Source organism: Corythoichthys intestinalis, chromosome 10 (genome assembly GCF_030265065.1).
Source record: "Corythoichthys intestinalis isolate RoL2023-P3 chromosome 10, ASM3026506v1, whole genome shotgun sequence".
In the NCBI taxonomy this organism is placed as follows: Eukaryota; Metazoa; Chordata; class Actinopteri; order Syngnathiformes; family Syngnathidae; genus Corythoichthys; species Corythoichthys intestinalis.
The window spans coordinates 20,186,114-20,207,552 of record NC_080404.1 but is presented as its reverse complement, the minus strand read 5'-3'; the positions used below and the strand labels follow the sequence as shown (position 1 = coordinate 20,207,552).

The following is a 21,439-nucleotide window of genomic DNA, read 5'->3' as shown; positions in this document are numbered from 1 at the left end:
AGAACAAGGTTATGTTGTTGTACAACTTTATTGTACTTTTTATTATTATTACCTTGGTCTTTCCAAGGGAAAGAACAAGGTTATGTTGTTGTACAACTTTATTGTACTTTTTCTTTATTATTATTATTCAATAATTGTTGACGTTTTTTTCGGCGCGCCGCGCAGCCCAAACCATAGCTCCGATCGGTACCGTTCAAGTATCGGCACGACCGGAATTTTCGCGCGACGATGGGAATTTTTCAAACGGCCCCGAAAAATTTTCCGTTCGCCCGTAAACGGCAATTTTCCGAAAAAAAAAAAAAGTTTAAAAATGTATCTAGTCCTACAATTTTTGACCAAATCACGTAATTTGGGTATCAAAAATTCCGGGACGGTGAGGGGCATAAAAGTTGTATACAGAATTTGGCAAAAATTTACGGTTCCCCGGAAATTTGCCAAAAACTTTCCAATTCATTTTGAATGAAAAAAAAACGCACGCTGCACAGCCCGAACCGTTTGACCGATCGGCACCGTTCAAATATCGGCACGACCGGAATTTTCGCGCGACGATGGGAATTTTTCAAACGGACCCGAAAAATTTTCCCTTCGCTCGTAAACGGCAATTTTCCGGAAAAAAAAAAAACGTTTCAAAATGTATCTAGTCCTACAATTTTTGACCAAATCACACAATTTGGGCATCAAAAATTCCGGGACGGTGAGGGGCATAAAAGTTGTATACAGAATTTGGAAAAAAATTACGCTTCCTCGGAAATTTGCCAAAAACTATCCCATTCATTTCGAATGGGAAAAGTCCCATTCACTTCCAATGGGATTTCCAATGGAATTTACATTGCATTGATGCCATTGACGGCCATGCATGTCGAATCTACTGATGCCAATGTACTTGGATTCAATTGACTATATGGATGTCGATGCCATTGACTGCCATGGACGTCCAAAATTTTTCCCATTCATTTTCAATGGGGAAAAAACAAAATTACCCCAAATCAACAGAAAATGACCAGATATCAATAGGACGTGTCCCCCAAACTTCCCCAATTCCATTGACGCTTATGAAGGGTGCCGCCATTGACTTACATGGACGTCCAAAATTTTTCCCATTCATTTTCAATGGGGAAAAAACTACATTTCTCCAAATCAACAGAAAATGACCAGATATCAATAGGACGTATATCCCAAACGTCCCCAATTCCATTGACGCTTATGGGGGGTGCTGCCATTGACGTCCATGGACGTCCAAAATTTTACCCATTCATTTTCAATGGCAAATTTTTTTTTTTCCCCAAATCAACAGAAAATGACTAGATATCAATAGGACCTGTCCCCCAAATGTCCCCGATTGCATTGCTGCTTATGGAGGGTGATGCCATTGACGTCCAGGGACGTCCAAACTTCCCATTCATTTCCAATGGCATTTCTTCATGTTTGTTCATTCTTTTGATGCCAATGTACTTGGATTCCATTGACGCTTATGTAAGTTTATACCATTGACGTCCATGGACGTCCAAAATTTTTCCCATTCATTTTCAATGGGAATTTTTTTTTTTTTCCCAAAATCAACAGAAAATGACTAGATATCAATAGGACGTTTCCCCCAAATGTGCCCGATTGCATTGCTGCTTATGGAGGGTGATGCCATTGACGTCCACGGACGTCCAAACTTCCCATTCATTTCCAATGGCATTTCTTCATGTTTGTTCATTCTATTGATGCCAATGTACTTGGATTCCATTGACGCTTATGTAAGTTGATACCATTGACGTCCATGGACGTCCAAAATTTTTCCCATTCATTTTCAATGGGAATTTTTTTTTTTTCCCCAAATCAACAGAAAATGACTAGATATCAATAGGACATGTCCCCCAAATGTCCCCGATTGCATTGCCGCTTATGGAGGGTGATGCCATTGACGTCCATGGACGTCCAAACTTCCCATTAATTTCCAATGGCATTTCTTCATGTTTGTTCATTCTATTGATGCCAATGTACTTGGATTCCATTGACGCTTATGTAAGTTGATACCATTGACGTCCATGGACGTCCAAAATTTTTCCCATTCATTTTCAATGGGAATTTTTTTTTTTTCCACAAATCAACAGAAAATGACTAGATATCAATAGGACGTGTCCCCCAAATGTCTCCGATTGCATTAACAATTATGAAGGGTGCCGCCATTGACGTCCATGGACGTCCAATTCTCCAGTTCATTTCTAATGGCTTTTTGTTTTGTGCCAATGACTGGCATTATCATCCATTCTATTGATAGACCTGAGTGGGGCTAAGATCTGTATCTCCACAGAGGAAAGACCAAGGTGTGTAATTTCTCCCGAAATTGCAGTTTCTAGTTATTATTATTATTATTATTCAATAATTGTCGACGTTTTTTTCGGCGCGCCGTGCAGCCCGAACCGTACCTCCGATCGGTACCGTTCAAGTATCGGCACGACCGGAATTTTCGCGCGACGATGGGAATTTTTCAAACGGCCCCGAAAAATTTTCCGTTCGCCCGTAAACGGCAATTTTCCGGAAAAAAAAAAAAGTTTAAAAATGTATCTAGTCCTACAATTTTTGACCAAATCGCATAATTTGGGCATCAAAAATTCCGGGACATTGAGGGGCATAAAAGTTGTATACAGAATTTGGCAAAAATTTACGGTTCCCCGGAAATTTGCCAAAAACTTTCCTATTCATTTTGAATGGAAAAAAACCGCGCGCTTCACAGCCCGAACCGTGAGACCGATCGGCACCGTTCAAGTATCGGCACGACCGGAATTTTCGCGTGACACAGGAAACTTTACAAATGTCCCCGAAATTTTTTCCGTTCGTCCGTAAACGGCAATTTTCCGTAAAAAAAAAAAAAGTTTCAAAATGTATCTAGTCCTACAATTTTTGACCAAATCACATAATTTGGGCATCTAAAATTCCGGGACGGTGAGGGGCATAAAAGTTGTATACAGAATTTGGAAAAAAATTACGCTCCCTCGGAAATTTGCCAAAAACTATCCCATTCATTTCGAATGGGAAAAGTTCCCATTCACTTCCAATGGGATTTCCAATGGAATTTTTTACATTGCATTGATGCCATTGACGGCCATGCATGTCGAATCTACTGATGCCAATGTACTTGGATTCAATTGACTATATGGATGTCGATGCCATTGACGGCCATGGACGTCCAAAATTTTTCCCATTCATTTTCAATGGGGAAAAAACAAAATTTCCCCAAATCAACAGAAAATGACCAGATATCAATAGGACGTGTCCCCCAAACTTCCCCAATTCCATTGACGCTTATGAAGGGTGCCGCCATTGACTTCCATGGACGTCCAAAATTTTTCCCATTCATTTTCAATGGGGAAAAAACTAAATTTCTCCAAATCAACAGAAAATGACCAGATATCAATAGGACGTATATCCCAAACGTCCCCAATTCCATTGACGCTTATGGGGGGTGCTGCCATTGACGTCCATGGACGTCCAAAATTTTACCCATTCATTTTCAATGGGAAATTTTTTTTTTTCCCCAAATCAACAGAAAATGACTAGATATCAATAGGACCTGTCCCCCAAATGTCCCCGATTGCATTGCTGCTTATGGAGGGTGATGCCATTGACGTCCACGGACGTCCAAACTTCCCATTAATTTCCAATGGCATTTCTTCATGTTTGTTCATTCTTTTGATGCCAATGTACTTGGATTCCATTGACGCTTATGGGGGGTGCTGCCATTGACGTCCATGGACGTCCAAAATTTTACCCATTCATTTTCAATGGGAAATTTTTTTTTTTCCCCAAATCAACAGAAAATGACTAGATATCAATAGGACGTGTCACCCAAATGTCCCCAATCGCATTGCTGCTTATGGAGGGTGATGCCATTGACGTCCAGGGACGTCCAAACTTCCCATTTATACCAATGGCATTTCTTCATGTTTGTTCATTCTATTGATGCCAATGTACTTAGATTCCATTGACGCTTATGTAAGTTGATACCATTGACGTCCATAGACGTCCAAAATTTTCCCCATTCATTTTCAATTGGAAATTTTTTTTTTTCCCCAAATCAACAGAAAATGACTAGATATCATTAGGACGTGTCCCCCAAATGTCCCCGATTGCATTGCCGCTTATGGGGGGTGATGCCATTGACGTCCATGGACGTCCAAACTTCCCATTCATTTCCAAAGGCATTTCTTCATGTTTGTTCATTCTATTGATGCCAATGTACTTGGATTCTATTGACGCTTATGTAAGTTGATACCATTGACGTCCATGGACGTCCAAAATTTTTCCCATTCATTTTCAATGGGATTTTTTTTTTTTTCCCCAAATCAACAGAAAATGACTAGATATCATTAGGACGTGTCCCCCAAATGTCCCCGATTGCATTGCCGCTTATGGAGGGTGATGCCATTGACGTTCATGGACGTCCAAACTTCCCATTCATTTCCAATGGCATTTCTTCATGTTTGTTCATTTTATTGATGCCAATGTACTTGGATTCCATTGACGCTTATGTAAGTTGATACCATTGACGTCCATGGACGTCCAAAAATTTTCCCATTCATTTTCAATGGGAAATTTTTTTTTTTTCCCCAAATCAACAGAAAATGACTAGATATCATTAGGACGTGTCCCCCAAACTTCCCCGATTCCATTAACAATTATGAAAGGTACCGCCATTGACGTCCATGGACGTCCAATTCTCCCATTCATTTCTAATGGCTTTTACTTTGTTTTGTGCCAATGACTGGCATTATGATCCATTCTATTGATAGACCTGAGTGGGGCTAAGATCTGTATCTCCACAGAGGAAAGACCAAGGTTTGTAATTTCTCCCGAAATTGCAGTTTCTAGTTTTTATTGTTTCTCATGATATGACTAACCTTGTTGAGATGTTCTTCCTGAAGCTGCTTTCTTTTTAAGGCATCTTCCTCCTCTTCTTCTCTGGATCGTCTTCTTCCCTCTGTGCCTGTGGGATCAAAATACAGCCGCCCAAAATATGTAAATTAGAGTACATGTACATCCTGCTGGATGAAATCATGAAGCGCATGTATTTGGATAGTGCAACAGAAATGATAATGGTAGTAAATAATACAATGAGAAGGTATATTTCTACTTATTAAGAAACAACAACACCTCAGAAATAAACAATACACATGGTGTAAAAAAGAAACACAAATGTAAGACAGAGTTGACAAGACAGACAAACAGGGGACTTGGAATATTTCGGTACGCTGACATGATGTGACGTTTACTTTGGTGGCTTCAGTCATGTACCCACTGGATTTACTGCACATCTAATACACAGAACAGCACAGATGTAAGACACATGGACATATGTCAGTTTGAAGTCAGTCTCAGTTATCTCTGTCTGTGTCATTTGTGGTTTTATTTTGTACATCAATTGCACCAAAGGGGGCGGTAACAAAAAGTCAAACTGATGCTACTTTGAGCCAACAGAGCAAAAGAAACAAAGCTTCCACAATTAATGCAAGCATAACATAACACATGTGCCAGAATTCCAAGAGTGCTTAAAAGTGAAGCAAGGATGCAGTTAAGGATTTCAAGCAGCTCCAAGGGGAAAGAAGAATTAGTTAGGTGAGGTTTGCCACTACATGGCTACAGTGCAAGCATGCCCATTAGGAGCTTACTATACCTAATACAGCGTTAGAGGAGGGCCAACAATCACCCTCGCTCTGTGAGCTGTCGTCTGGTGAGGGAGCATGGGCAGCAGGGAAGGTGGCAGATCTGATGATGTCATCAGCCGACTTGCTTTGACGTGCTATTGCAGCTGTGTATAGGTTGGTAACCATGGCAACTGATCTAGCAGCGTTTGTCACTGGCTCAACCACATATTGCTTCAGCATATGAGCAGTGTGCGCCTTACACAAAGCTAAGTATTTCTTCCACGGCAAGTCAATGAATACAATGTAGTTGACTCCATATTGTAAGTACGTAGGTGACATTGGGAAGTGTTTGTTTACTAGGAGGTATTTTCACCACCAAGAGGCAAAAAACACAGCGTATGGTAGTACCATACGAAACTTGTTGGACTCTTTATTGTAACCATATGATACACTACATACATGATATTCGGCTTTTAGATGAAATTTCAGGATGAATCCACAGCACACTATAACTATTATAATACAATTTAATCGCAATTTCTATCAATTTAATTAACTATGTCCAACTGTTCTGGACTTTTTGCAGAGAGGAACTTGTTCTCAAAAACCACAAAACATGTTTAACTTGAGGATGTCTATTTCTGTTTTTTGAGTTGTCTTCCATCTCTTCACTATCTTTGTTGACACCTGCTGATGGCACTCTGTGAAACTAATGCCTTGTGCAGACTGGCAGCCTTTTACTTTTTAGCCCATCCAGATTGAAACCGGATAAATCTTTTGTAGACTAAACAGTCACAAAGCATAGAAATCAGATTTTTGCGAGACAGATTGAAACCACACATGGGAGGTAATTTCATATCAAATTTGGACAAGATGCTTCCCTGTCTGAACAGCTCAAATGGGTTGGACTGTCCATGACGTCACTCTATGCCGACCGATGCCTTCATTGCCACGGCAACCTGTCTGGTGTGTACTAATATGGCCTAGTCTGAACAGGCCCAAATCCGATCTGGACACTTGCTAAAAGTAGTATGAACAGTCAGCCCAGCCCTACAAATCAAGTTTAAAGAGGAATCCGATTGTAATCAGATACGCCTGCAGTCTGAACGCAGCCTTCAGTGGCCAAGTTCAATGTCCAATATCCCTTTTAAAAATCTTGCAAAGACATTGTACTGTTGATCACTTCCTAAATGTTGACTTGGTGTGATGATGTCAAAATGTGAACAGCACCATGAAGTTTGGATACAAAATATTATTTAACTAGGAAATTTATCCGTTGTGGTGAAGCACTAAGAAAATAAAACAAGTGTGATTTAAAAGTTTCATCATGAAATTTCTCTTAAAAGCTACATATCCCAAACATTTTAAGTAGTGTATTTCTGTAATCCCATGGACTTCATAATGATATTTACAGGACACATTCCCCAGACACTGCGCCACGCCTTCTAGTAGGGGGCCGTCCCACACTCCGCTTAGGTCGGTCGAAGTCGGTCGCAGTTATTCTCAAACACATGCAGCGATCCAATGCCTGATTTAGGTTGAAAAAGTACGAAAGCTGTACCGCATACAAAACAGGAAGGATTGTCTCAGGAATGATTTGTTCGAGGATTCAAGGTGATTATTATATTTATCGCACCATGCATGCATTTTGAAACGTGAAAAAAAATCAATGGGAGAAATTAAACTCTACAGCATTGGCGTCATAATTCGCAATATTTATGTAAAATAAATGCTAACTGCCCATTTTTTTTTTTTGCTTTTAACCAAAGATCAAGACTGTTTTACGTTCATATCTATAAAGACCTCAGGGATTTAAGCATTTATTCACTAGAATTTTCAACATAAAAAGCTCTTTGTAGTGATTAGGCGGCGACACAGTGCTTTAAAGACTAGCAGCACATTCGACATATTAACGTAAAATAAATGGTAACTGCCCGTTTTTTTTTTTGCTTTTAACCAAGAATCAAAACTGTTTTACATCCATATCTATAAAGAATTCAGGGATTTAAGCATTTATTCACAAGAATTTTCAACGTAAAAAGCTCTTTGTCTGTGTTTCCACTCAATCAGCTTTGACGGAGATAGGCCCCCTATTAATCAGCCCAGCACCCCGTGTCCTGTCAATATATTATGAAGTCTATGGTAATCCCTTAAGAAAAACAGTTTAATTTGATTTAAATGCCCAACTACAACAACACATTACTAAATGGTAATGTGAGGAAGCAATGGGAAAAGTGCTGAGCAATATTTGTTCTAATGAATAAATGCTGCTGGTGAGACAGAAGTTGACCAGAGGCAGACTTCAAACACATACTTTGTAGTGACAACGGGTAACTATAAGTTAAATAGAACATTTCCAACACAGAACATTAATAATTTCAATTTATCATTAACACACATCAGTACTCATTCACAATACAGATGAGAAAATAAAAGAAAAGGTACCGTATTGTTTGTAGATGGGTGGTTTTCTATAGATGTTACTTCCCTGATCTGAAATTAGTCAAATACAGAGAATCACATTTCAAGATCCTTCGGCATGCTACCATTACATTCCGTAATCTTTTACCCATGACTACTGGTCATCTCTACGGAGACCCCCGGGTGCCAGGGTAGAAAAAAATATTTTCATAGCTATAGTTACCCATACCCATAGTTTAGTAATCTGTACCCACAGTTTACTTAACTGTACCCACAGTATAGTAATTTCCACCCACTATTTAGTCATCTGTACCCACAGTTTACTTAACGCTACCCAGTTTAGTAATCTGTGGATACAGTTTAGTAATGTGTACTGACAGATTACCCACAGATTACTAAACAGGTCCCACAATTCAATAATGGGTACAGATAATGGTTACACTTTATTTGAACTTGGTGTCATATTATGATTATGATGACATGACACCTGTCATGGATATGAATGAGGGTTTATGACAGATGCCACTGAGAGTCATTTAGTAAATGATATCACTTTTGATGCAATATTGAGATTTTTTCAAATGTCTTTGAGTTGGGATTAGAGTTTAGGAACTGTGTTAGGGTTAGCTACACATGGGCTGCCGTTGCCCTTGATGAATAAAGTTGTCTTGAAAGGTAACTAATGCACGTTTTCTTTGGTAGCTGTGAACAATGTCTCTTTCAAGTATTATCATTTGCACGTATGTTGCTGTCACATACACAATACACGTGACATTGTTTAGCTGCTTGCTTGGTCCGTCGACGTTTGGCGTGTCCGCCAATTTGAATTGGTGACTAGTTTCTGGGTCATTGCTAAACTGTGGGTACAGATTACTCAACTGTGGGTACAAATTAATATTTTTTTTCCACCCTTGCATCCGGGGGGCTCCATACATCTCTCTGTATTCTTGAAATATAAGTTAATAAAAGCATAATAACAAGCTTCCAAAATGTGAGAGCAAGCGAGAGAAAGAAAGAAATATCGGAAGACAAAACAGTGACAGGGTGAGCTCCGACTCCTACCTGGGAGGTGAAAATGTTTAGGGGTCAGAGAGAGAGGCGGTGTGCCCGGCCGGCTATCGGGTCGTATCGGGAGAGGGGAGCTCCGGCCACTTGATGGGTCAGTGCCTCCAGTAAGAAGAACCAAGAAAGGAATGTAAATAGCATTGTATAAGGGGAACCAGAGTGTGTATGGGGCAAGTGAGGTGAGTTTTGATTCTGGAGTGCAGATGGGTACAGTTAGAAAAGCGATAAATCATGAAGAAAATTACGTGGTACAGGAACATGACTATTGCCTGTAGTTGTGAATAATTTGAATGTTACTAACAACGCAACATACTGCACTGTACAACTTTCACAAAAACAAAAAAAACTAAGGGATTTGAGAGGCAGAAACTGATGAGTACATCTCTCAGTGGCTTGCAAACAAACACCAAGAGCTTGTTATTTGTTTTAAGATAAAGCAGTGCCAGTGTCACTAATGATGGCACGAGTTGTGTGATGAGGAATGGTGATGGATCCAAAAATGACAGATGCGATCAGCGTGAGGTTGCATCCCAGGGTCTGATGGTGATGATGTGCTTCTTAGGAGAAGGACGAGATCATAAAGGCATGGTGGTTGTGGGGAGGCTTACCTTGACTATGGGGGAGGAAGTGGTGTCTAAAAGGGGAGGAGGGGCGGGAGTCACTATTTCTGGAGCCCACACTGTTACTGCACAAGGAGGAGCAGAGTTTCTGCATGCCTGTCAAAGCTTCTGCGGGGAGGAAGGGAGTTCGACCCACAGCAGTTGACAACATTGAAGAAGTAAGGGGAAATGAAGAGGAAGGAAGATTTGCAGGCATTGAAAATTGAAACACGCAAAAAATTTTAAATCAGAGGTGAAAACAAGCTACACTCTTGTACACAATCAAAAAGGGAAGGGTGATGCTCATGAGACAAATTGTCTGTCTGGCTGATATTGGAATATGAAATTTTTTTTAATTTTCATTTAGTTGAATCAAAAAATAAATAGCAACCAGTCAGTCAATTTTTGTGAAATTTCCTTTTACTGTGGCAAAAACAATAAAAAATAAGAACTGACAACCCTAGCATATTAAGCTAGTAGATCACGTCTACAATCGTTAATCATAAATGTAATTGTAAGAAACATCCACAAGAACTCACCTGGCCTGTGAAAGTGCTGCGGGGACCGTGACAGAGTGGGTGTGTAACCATGGCGATTATAAACTGGGGAGCCTAAGGAGCCTTGACTGGTGGACCTCTGGAGAATTCGTTCCCTTTTGTCATAACATCCCTGACAGACAGTACACACAAATATACATATTAGATAAAGTACTAATTGTGATGGTAAGATTGCATATTAAACTGTACTGTATATACAGTACATCACACATACATCGAGCTTACCTCATTTGATAGGGTTGGCGACATGGTTCGAAAAGACTGGAAATAAGAAAAAGTATAATTGAATCCTGTATTTTTATCAACATTTCATGCAAATTAAGCAGTTTTTTTTATCCTTTATGATTGGCTGCCATTGACGGAGCTAGACACCCAATCCATTTTGACTGGGAGGTGCGAAGACTGAAACATGAGCACTTACAGCCAGTCTTCCTGGTCTAAATGAATTGGACGTCTATCATCATCAATGGCATGCATTAAGTAAAATAAGGTGGGGGGGAAAAAATGAGTGTTGGGGCCGTAACCAATTTTTGTTTGTTTTCATTTTAATTTCATTAATTTAGTTTTCATTAGCTTAAAATACAATAATGATTTTTTTTTTTTTTTTTAAATAATAGGATAACTGCTAATATTTAAGTTTTTTGTAAAGACCAAAAATAGTCACTTGCCCTATAAAAGGTTAAAGGTCTTAAACATCAACTTTTAAATAGCTGTCCACTGCAGTGATCACTGTCCCTGAAAGGGTTAAAACAAAAACAAAAAAACTTCATTATGAAATCTTCCTCTGGTATATCAATGCATCATAGAGGTATCAACCTCTGTGAAGTTGGCCCCCCCATCAAAATTATATTACATTATGTCAATCGTTTGTGCTACGTTTGTGCTGTAAAAAGTTTTGTTTGTGCTGCTCTCGTTTTTGAGATATTTACAATTCTTTTATAGGTCAATCTGAGGTCAAACGGCTAAAAATGGTGTCAATTGTCTGTGCTTCGTTTGTGCCGTAACAATTTTCATTTGTGCGCCAACAGTTTTGTAGATATTTTGCTTTTACTGTAATTTGCAGTGATGATTTCACGCAGCCCCCATATCTACGGCAGAACAGGCTCTCAATTGTGCCTTTTGTTAGTGCTGGTTTATGCTGTAAACATTTTCGTTTGTCCTGCAACGGTTTTGTAGATATTCCACTTTTAATCTGTAGCGATGATATCACGCAGCCTCTCATATACGGCGGAATAGAACCACAATGGTGCCATTCGTTTGTCCTGGTTTGTGTTGTGAAAATTTTCGTTTGTCCTCCTACCATTTTTGAGATATTTGCAATTATTTTTTCTTGTTTGTGCTTCGTTTGTGCTGGAGCGGTTTTGTACATATTCTAATTTTAATCTGTAGTGATGACATTATGCTGCCTCCCATATACGGCGGAATGGAACCACAATGGTGGCGTTCATTTGTGCTGTTTTGTGCTGTCAAAGTTTTTGTTTGTGCTATTATCGTTTTTGAGATATTTACAAATTTTTTATAGGTCAATCTGAGGTCAACCAGCTAAAAATCAAAAACGGCTAAAATTGCTGTCAATCGTTTGTGCTTCGTGGTTTGTGTTGTAAAATATTTGTTGGTGCTGCAAGTTTTGTAGATATTCTAATTGTAATCTGCAGTGATGACATCACGCAGCCTCCCATCTACGGTGCAATGGAACCACAATGGGGTAGTTCGTTTGTGCTACGTTTGTGCTTTAAAAAGTTTCGTTTGTGCTGCCACTGTTTTACAGTTATTACAAATGATTTTTTTTAGGTCATCCAGAGTTCATTCTGTAGATGAGGAGCTGCATCTAATGATGATTTAAAATCCTCAAGAATCATCAAGAGAAAAATGGAGGGATCAAAAAGCAGCTGCTGTAACTAACCTTTTCATCAGGCATGGGCGAGCGCTCCCTCCTGGCACTGAAGAGCTAGGAAGGGCATTGAAGTTCATTAGCAGATGGAGACGGTGCACACGTAATCTCAAAATGTTTAACCAACATTGTACATTTCATGACTAGACAAGAGGATCAGTTTAGGAATCGCATCCTTGCTGTCTGACATGACTACAAGGATGCCGTGCATGCAAAGGGAGGAGCATGCAGTCTGTTTTACCTCTCCTACACTTTCTCGTCTCTCCTCGCTCTCCTCCAGGGAGGTGGTGTACATAGGTTCATAGGTTATAAGGTCAGGGCGCTCAATATCATAAATGGCTTTGACTTTAGGAATGGCAGCTAGGTCTCTGTAATCAAGAATTTCATTGTCTACTTTTGCCTAAGGAGACAAAGACAAACATGCAAATGCAGACATGAGAAAAGAGATACTGCTGATGTAACACCATTCTCCTCTTGAAAAAAAAACAAAAAAACACCAAGGTCAGAAGAACTTGTATGTTCATGAGGAGGGAAGGTCTCATTTCTCACTCAGAGAGAGGGAACAGTAGGCACATTCATACAGTACAGTATGTTTCTGGGTAATGGCTTACATAGATTGTATGACCCGGTGAGCCAGGTATGCTTGAACCAGGTCTGGAACAAATACTCTCAGATGACGACCTCGTAGGCTGCGTGGGGGAAAAAATACACACAGTATTTGGTGATAGAATCTCACGTGAAAAGCCAGTTTGTCTTCACCTCACCAATTGCATATTGCCCCAAAGCCAATGACATTATTTGGCTTTTATGAGCATGAGTGATGGCAGAGATTTGCAACCCTCATATTTATGTTTCAAGAATTATGCAAAGTCATTTCAAATCTTTTCAATGAGGTCATTCATTTGCAAATGTGCGAAATGAATGACTGTGCCCTAGCGTTGCCTTGCCTGTGTATGAAAAATGAGCTATTTGGATGACAGCAGCAGTCTTGAATGTAGTAGAATTGAATGAGCTTTTAACCCTAATGGGTAAATGGGCTTACTATTTTTTTTTAACAAATTAGTTATTATTCTGAATGGCTGTATGAGGAATCACAATTAGGGCACTGCAAGTTGTCTCCAACAGATGGCAGCATACAGTGCCCTGCATACTACGTATATATGGTGGAACACAATGATACCGCCTCACAGCTCATAGCAGTACAGTACCTGCCTTTCTGTTTTTTGAAGAAAAATGAGGGACCGAGGCAGTAGCTGTGGAGGAAGGGAGAAGGGGTTCACAGGACATCACGCAGGGGTTGTACCTCTCCAGTCGGACTCAAAAGTTCACACATACGTTCAGGGGCCCCGTTAGTAACTGAAAACTGTCAATACAGTGGTACCTCTACATACGAATTTAATTCGTTCCAGGACCTTGTTTGTAAGTCGAAATGGTCGTATGTCGAGCAGGATTTTCCCATAGGAATACATTATAATTCCATTAATTCGTTCCAAAGCCTAAAAACATACACTAAAATCTTAATAAATACTGCTGGCACTGTTACAAATGGCAATTAAACATAGAAAAACAAATAAGTTATAAATAAATAAGTCAGAATAATATAATAATAAGAAGAATAATTAATAATTATTCTTGTAAATAATGTAACGAATTGGATTCTAATATGGCGGACACTTTTTACTGTCCCTGAACGCACCGCGAAGCTGACGTCACGGTGAGATAGGTCGGTGCGGTAGAGATAATACTTTCGTTTTCTTGAGAGCAGTCAACTGCTTAAGACAATGGGCGTTTTGTGTTGGATAAGTTCTTAAATAAATGATAAAAACGTGACGAAGCTGGCGATTTCCTTGGCAATGTTACCACAATAATAATTGTCACCTTAACTTATAAATAGTGGCGAACGGTGGTCGGAAGAGGACCATGGAGCTGTATTGTTGAGCCAGTTCAGGGACGCGCACACCAAGCTCATATTTTTCTATAACTTGCATCTTCATTTCAAAGGTAAGCATCACTTTTTTCCTTGTTTCTCCAACTGTATCAACTTTTTTTGAAAACTGTGTTGATTTCTCACACAAGAAAATCCACCGTGCGTTCGTTTGCAGTGCTGTCATGTCGTCGTATTTCGAGCAACTCGTCGGATGTAGAAACAAATGGCGGCTCAAATTTTACGTCGGATGTCGAAAAGATCGGGTGTCGAAGTGATCGTATGTAGAGGTACCACTGTATTTGACTATTTTCCTGTTATTTATAAATGTCAAATTCATTCAAACTGGGATGGAATGATCATGTTTCAATGCCATCGATGGCGAACGACGTCCAATCCATTTGGACTAGGATGGTTGGTAGCCATATGTGTTGATTAAGGGGGAGCTGGGACAGCATAGCCCCTCCCCCTTTTCCTGTATACAAATTTAAAATTAAGACTTTGCCGGTAAAATGTCTTCTATAAAAGTTGTAAAGCAATAAAACAAACAGCAAAAATGAATTACATGAAAAAATAAATAAATATTTTTATATTGCGTCAAAATTATTTTTCAAACAGATAATGTGACTAGGACCTCGGAGACAGTCATTTGCTTTGCTTAGCCAAAACCACCTGAGGACAGAAGATGCAAGATGGATATACATAACCTAAGCTTTCAAAAGCGAGAACAACTACTAAGCGAGAACCAAGGATTGAAGATGTGGACCATGAAACGCCAGAGAGCACCAATGGTGAGCGGAGTTACAGTTTGCCCCACTAAAGACGTTAATTGTACAACAGAGCCACCACCAGGCATACTTTATTCAATGGACGGCGATCTTGGATTGAGGATTCTCCTCAAAAATGATAGGAAACAAACAAAAAAAAACCCACTCATTTTCAACATAAGATTATAAATATTCCTGGCTGGAATATTAAATCAAAAAGGATGCAGCGTCTACTTTTCCACCAAGACAGAAAAACGTGCACGCTCACACATGCACGCACACACGTGGGATGCCTGTATGTACGAGCATGGGCTAAGCTACTGTCCGAGCATATACGTATCTTGTAAATTAACTTATTGCTGACGCTGCGTTTTCGGGGTCATCAACATGTTTTGCCCCCCCCCCCCCCCCCCCCCGCCATAAAAATAAAACCGCCTATGTTGGTAGCCATCGGTCGAGTCCGAATAATTTGGACATCTTTCGCCGTCAATGGCAGCCAATGAGTTACCGTAAATTTGTCACCACTTTTTTACCTCTTACGAAGCCCCTGCATAAACTTAACAGACAAAATGTTAGCCACACACCTATGCATTCAATGAGCAGAAGAAAGTGGGGATGCTGGAAGTCACTCACAGCAGGGGGTGCTGAGGATCTTATTTTTTTTTTCCCATCCAAAAACAGCTGTTTTGGTCCAAATTTGACATGCTTGCAGTTTTTTTTTTTTTCGAATAGAAGGCATGCACAATGGCAGTACACACGATGCATAGTTTACGTACTACTACTAGGCTACTACAAGGACAGCATTCTATTTCACCAAACTGTGTGTTGGAGTTTTTGTATTGGAAATACAAGCGTCCGTGTATTATAATGCAAATCCTGCAGCTAGATGGCGCAATGTCACATTTTAAAAGTAAAAGGTCCAGTAAGCCTCGGTTTAACACTGTCATGTTATGTCATTTCCTGTTTTATTTTGAAGTCTTCACCCTCCTTGTGTTTGTGTACTTGCCCTTCCTCTTGTCACCTAATCGCCTATTGTTTCCACCTGTTCCTCATTACCTCGTGTGTGTGTGTATATTGCGTCTTGTGACCAAGTGTCTTACTACCTATGTTGGTCACGTCAGCCTTGTTTCATAGCAATCATAGTTGTCTAGATTTTATCCGCCATTTGGAGTGCGTTTTCTTTGAACTTTTGATCATAGTTATCTTGGCTTTTTCCTCCGTTTGGAGTGTTTTATGTTTGTATTTTTCCTCCTTCAGGAGTGCTCTTTGTTTGAACTTTTGATCGTGGTTGTCCTGACTTATTCCTCCGTTTGGAGCGCTTTATGTTGGTACTTTTCCTCATCTCTGCATGCCAGCGGAAGAACCTTTGTTTTCTTAAATAAACTTTGTTGCCAGAAAATCCGCAGCTGAGTCCGCCTCATTATCTCAGCCTGACAAACACCCACTTTTCACAACACTCAAATAAATTGCACACATATATCCAATTCTAGAAAATGATGCTGTATTTGTAAAGAAAAAAACGCTAATTCGTTTTTGCGCCATGTTAACGGCTCTTCTGTCAACAATTAACTTTTACGTTCCAATATAGCGCCCTATCCAACGTGACCTGCTAGCAAGCAAGGCGTCAGGTTGTGATCATGTTATTAACCAAAAAAAAAAAAAAATTCAACATATATACTTGATCACCATAATAAAATATGCTATTGTTTAAATTTTTATTATAGATTTATTGTTAACAACAACAACAAAATAGAATCTACCAAAACACTCCCCCCCCCCCAGCACCAGGGGGTCTTGCAGTACCCTCAGCACCCCACTTCATGCGCCTGGGCAACAACTTTGTTTAGGGTCTGACACTAAAGTAGTAAAAGAAAGTAATTTTTGGGTGCCTTATCCGAAATTGATCACATACGTATAGTTTTTGAAACATAGATCCCTGTTTACTTAAACTATATCGGTAAAATATGAAAAATACTGTACTTAACATGCTTGTTTCATAAAAATATAAATAGATATTGACATACAAAGACGTATGAATGAAACAGGCATGACTGAAATTTTTATTTTACACAATTAAAGTTTTTACAAATGAAATGGCTAGTTATGTGCATGTAACATAGGAAATATGTAAGCGATCGCAGGGATAAACCTTGACCTGATATATAAAAGCTGAGATCAGTTTTGGATTTCGCACCTATAAATTAAGTAAAATCAGCTGTCAGACCTAAAACAACAGAATTTTTAAAAGATGGTTGCCTTGTGAACTCCATCATGTATCGCACAGTAAAATTGGCAGTAAGTTAACAATGAATGATATTATTAATTTGCTTGTAGTTTGTAGTTATTGCATGCCAATTAAAAAAAAGGATTTCACACTTTTTAAATTTGGGTCTTTTTAAATGCTTCCTCAACTGAGTATGCAGGTGTACCTAATAAAGTGACTGATCAGTGTACCGTATTTTTTTTTAACTATGAGTCGGACCAGCCAAAAAATGCACAATAAAGAGGAAAAAAACATATATAGGTCGCACTGGAGTATATGTTGAATTTTGGGGGAAATTTAAAGTAAAAATACAATAGAGAACAACAGGCTGAATAAGTGTACGTTATATTAATGTTACATGAGGCATAAACAACGAACTGAGAACATGCCCAGTATGTTAACGGAACATAGCTATTAAGAGTTATTCAGAGAACTATAGCAAAATTAATATGCTAATAAGTTTACTATACCATCAGTGTCACGCCAAATCACAAAATCCATTGAAATATTCATCCTGGGTGTCACTTTTAAACAACTCCGCCGACTCCGGAGGTAATAGGTGCGGCGCTTCCTCTTCTACGTCGCTTACTTTATACCAGTGTTTCTTAACCTTGCTAAAGGTACTGAACCCCACAAGTTTCACATGTGGATTCACCGAACCCTTCGTAAATTTCAAATTCAAAACAGATATATCTAAGCTAGCAAGCTAGTAATTTAGCAAATTCCCATTAAAAATTCTTATCATTTTGACAGCATTGTTTATAAACAGGTCTAAATTTGAAACCACGCTGCCCATTGGTCTGTTGTATTCCCTCAGACCAAGTGCGAGTCAACCTTCCACTGAGCAAACCAGTTCCTCCTCCCATCAGATTGAGGGCTAGCAGTTAAAAGAAATGGATTAAGCCTGTAAATTGGGAGCAAACCAGTCCAAAACCTGGTTTAAAACGCTGTTGCCTAGATTTAGTTAGCGTACAAAAATAGGGCTCTGCATTTCTTTACCTTTGCCAAACCCTTAGACTTATTCACCGAACCCTTGGGGTTCGATCGAACCCAGCTCAATAACCACAGCTTTAGATTCATAGTCAATTGCCATTCCAATTATTAGTATCCAGTGTTGAAACACTGACCTTGAGCATTCTGTTGTGGTTTAGTGTAAAAATAACATGTGAAATTATATACTGTATTTTCTGGTGTATAAGAGGTACTTTTTTCATAGTTTGGCTGATGCCTATTCAGCCCATTGTTCTTCATTTTACCATTAATAATTTGGCGTATAATATATATATACATATATATATATATATATATATATATATATATATATATATATATATATATTTTTTTTTTATATATATATATATTTTTTATTTTTTTTTTTTTTTTTTTTTTGCTCTTCATCGTGCATTCTTTGGCTGAGGCGACTTATACTCAAGTGTGATTTATAGTCCAAAAAATACAGTAATAATGTGTTAATAATTTCACACATAAGTCGCTCCAGAGTATAAATCGCAACCTGCGACTTATAGTCCCAAAATACAGTACATCAAATCAAAATTTTAAAACAATAGATGTATTTTCCTTTATAGAAAGCTTGCTGCACATGTACAATTTCCATTCCCACAGAATGTTGTGATAGGACATGAACAGGAAATGCTTTAATTCAATGTGAAGTCAAGAATAATGGAACATGCAGATTCCTACCCTCTCCCTGTGTCTCTCCTCTGTTCTGGTTGTGTTCTTGCAGCCAGGATGCCACACTGTTGATCCTAAAGGCACACAATATTAGAATTATTTCCCAGGTTTACAATGTAATTATGCAAAAATTAAAATCATTCCTGCACAGTCAGAAATATTTCCTAATGTGGGATAAATGTCACCTGGACAATCTCATTTTGTTATTATAATGCGACTGGCATGAGCAAAATAAGACGAATGTTGACGCTAATAATTTCCCCCATTAACATAACAGTATGTTTCTGCTAGCCGAGGCAGTGATGGATAAAGTACTCACTTTTTTTCAACTTAAGTAAAAGTACAGATAGAGGTGCAAAAATTACTTACAGTAAGTTAAGTACAAGTATCTAAGAAAAAAAGTACAAAAGTACTTGCTTTAAAATTTACTTTAAAAATAAAAATTAAAAGTATTTTCTTCTGATGCAAAATATATACATTTTTTATTTATTTTTTTATACATACATACATACATACATACATACTGTACATACAGTGGGGCAAATAAGTATTTAGTCAACCACTAATTGTGCAAGTTCTCCCACTTGAAAATATTAGAGAGGCCTGTAATTGTCAACATGGGTAAACCTCAACCATGAGAGACAGAATTTGGGGGGAAAAAACCAGTTTGATTTTTAAAGAATTTATTTGCAAATCATGGTGAAAAATAAGTATTTGGTCTACCAAAAGTTAATCTTAACACTTTGTTATGTACACTTTGTTGGCAATAACGGAGGCCAAACGTTTTCTGTGACTCTTCACAAGCTTTTCACACACTGTTGCTAGTATTTTGCCCCATTCCTCCATGCAGATCTCCTCTAGGGCAGTGATGTTTTGGGGCTGTCGTTGGGCAACATGGACTTTCAACTCCCTCCTCACCCTGTGGCATCAAAATGATAACAAAAACTGTGAGCAAAAATCCCAGAACCACACGGGGGGACCTAGTGAATGACCTACAGAAAGCTGGGACCAGAGTAACAAACGCTACGATCAGTAGCACAATGCGCCGCCAGGGACTCAAATCCTGCACTGCCAGACATGTTCCCCTGCTGAAGAAAGTACACCTCCAGGCCCGTCTGCGGTTCGCTAGAGAGCATTTGGATGATCCAGAAGAGGACTGGTATAATATGTTATGGTCAGATGAAACCAAAATAGTTTTTGGTAGAAACACAGGTTCTCTTGTTTGGAGGAAAAAGAATACTGAATTGTACCATACCCACTGTGAAGCATGGGGGTGGAAACATCATGCTTTGGGGCTGTTTTTCTGCAAAGGGACCAGGACGACTGATCTGTGTAAAGGAAAGAATGAATGGGGCCATGTATCGAGAGATTCTGAGTGAAAATCTCCTTCCATCAGCAAGGGCATTGATGATGAGACGTGCCTGGGTCTTTCAGCATGACAATGATCCCAAACACACAGCCAGGGCAACAAAGGAGTGGCTTCATAAGAAGCATTTCAAGGTCCTGGAGTGGCCTAGCCAGTCTTCAGGCCTCAACCCCATAGAAAATCTGCGGAGGGAGTTGAAAGTCCGTGTTGCCAAACGACAGCCCCAAAACATCACTGCTCTAGAGGAGATCTGCATGGAGAAATGGGCCAAAATACCAGCAACCGTGTGTTAAAAGCTTGTGAAGAGTTACAGAAAACGTTTGGCCTCCGACAAAGGGTACTGTACTGTGATGGACAGTACATCACCCATCTGAAGGCACGCTTCTCTCACTGTTGGTTTTTATTGGTCAATATCTTGTTCACCTGCCTAATCTTGCTTGTACAGGTAGTCCCCGGTTTACGAACGAGTTCTGTTTCTGGGCTAGCGATGCAACTCGGATTTCCACGGAAGTCGGAATTAACCCTTTGAATACCTCTAAACACCCTCTAAATTAAAACATAAAAACTATCCAAAAACATGTATTGTACGTCATTTTACTGTCATTGCCAAGATGTTGGAGCTAAGTCCTAGCTAGACAGCAAGCTAAGCTCCAAAATGACGATGTCAGACATCCGTGTGGTTTGCTGACTTTATTCAGCTACTCATGACATCAACACTTTCGGAATGAAACTGAACTAAAATGAAATCAAATCAGTCTCATCTTCAATAACAGAAATTCAAATTTGCATTTACAAGTAGCTGCTGATGCGGCATTAACAAAGGATTAGCTTGTATCATTTAGCGTACGCTCATCATCAAAAACAATGACATAAACTTGCCTTAAGTATTCAACCACAATTGAAAACGCACAATAAACAATACAAAAGGGTTCATATACAGCCGTCGCCTCTGGAGGCTTCACAAGCAACAAATGTGCGCGCAGGTTGTCACCTCTCATACTTGGTGGGCGGGTATGTACATGCGCTCGCGTGCTGAAGTAATACCTGCTCTATGCTTCCTGCGCCACAATAAAAGCATGCATCACAAAACGAAAGTCAACATTTAAAAAAAAGTCGAAATCATATAAGTCGGGTACGTCGTAACCCTGGGACTACCTGTACTCGTGTTGCTGCCTCTAGTGTTCACTGACGATATAGTTGCCCGGGGCTTATCGATTGCACCAAAGGCATGAAAATGACACTATCAATTCACAATGAGAAGAAA

General features: G+C 39.3%; 1 protein-coding gene across 10 annotated transcripts in view; it reads right to left on the bottom strand.

The window, feature by feature from the left end:
- The window catches only part of LOC130922993 (actin-binding LIM protein 1-like), a 188,646-nt gene that overhangs the window by 108,579 nt on the left and 58,628 nt on the right, over positions 1 to 21,439 (bottom strand). For 8 of the 10 annotated variants that reach the window (XR_009064639.1, XR_009064638.1, XR_009064640.1 and 5 more), the window contains 10 exons: positions 18,819 to 18,883; positions 12,775 to 12,852; positions 12,405 to 12,563; positions 12,176 to 12,220; positions 10,498 to 10,533; positions 10,255 to 10,384; positions 9,725 to 9,844; positions 9,114 to 9,218; positions 8,076 to 8,123; positions 4,887 to 4,972 (listed from right to left, as the gene is read on the bottom strand). Coding sequence is in view for 7 of the 10 variants with exons in the window: in XM_057848337.1 (XP_057704320.1) it covers positions 4,887 to 4,972; positions 8,076 to 8,123; positions 9,114 to 9,218; positions 9,725 to 9,844; positions 10,255 to 10,384; positions 10,498 to 10,533; positions 12,176 to 12,220; positions 12,405 to 12,563; positions 12,775 to 12,852; positions 18,819 to 18,883 (872 nt within the window). In the remaining 3 variants the exon portion in view is untranslated. Of the gene's footprint in view, positions 1 to 4,886; positions 4,973 to 5,659; positions 5,795 to 8,075; positions 8,124 to 9,113; positions 9,219 to 9,724; positions 9,845 to 10,254; positions 10,385 to 10,497; positions 10,534 to 12,175; positions 12,221 to 12,404; positions 12,564 to 12,774; positions 12,853 to 18,818; positions 18,884 to 21,439 lie in introns of all 10 variants that reach the window. The other 2 variants (XM_057848341.1, XM_057848335.1) reach the window with 2 other exon arrangements.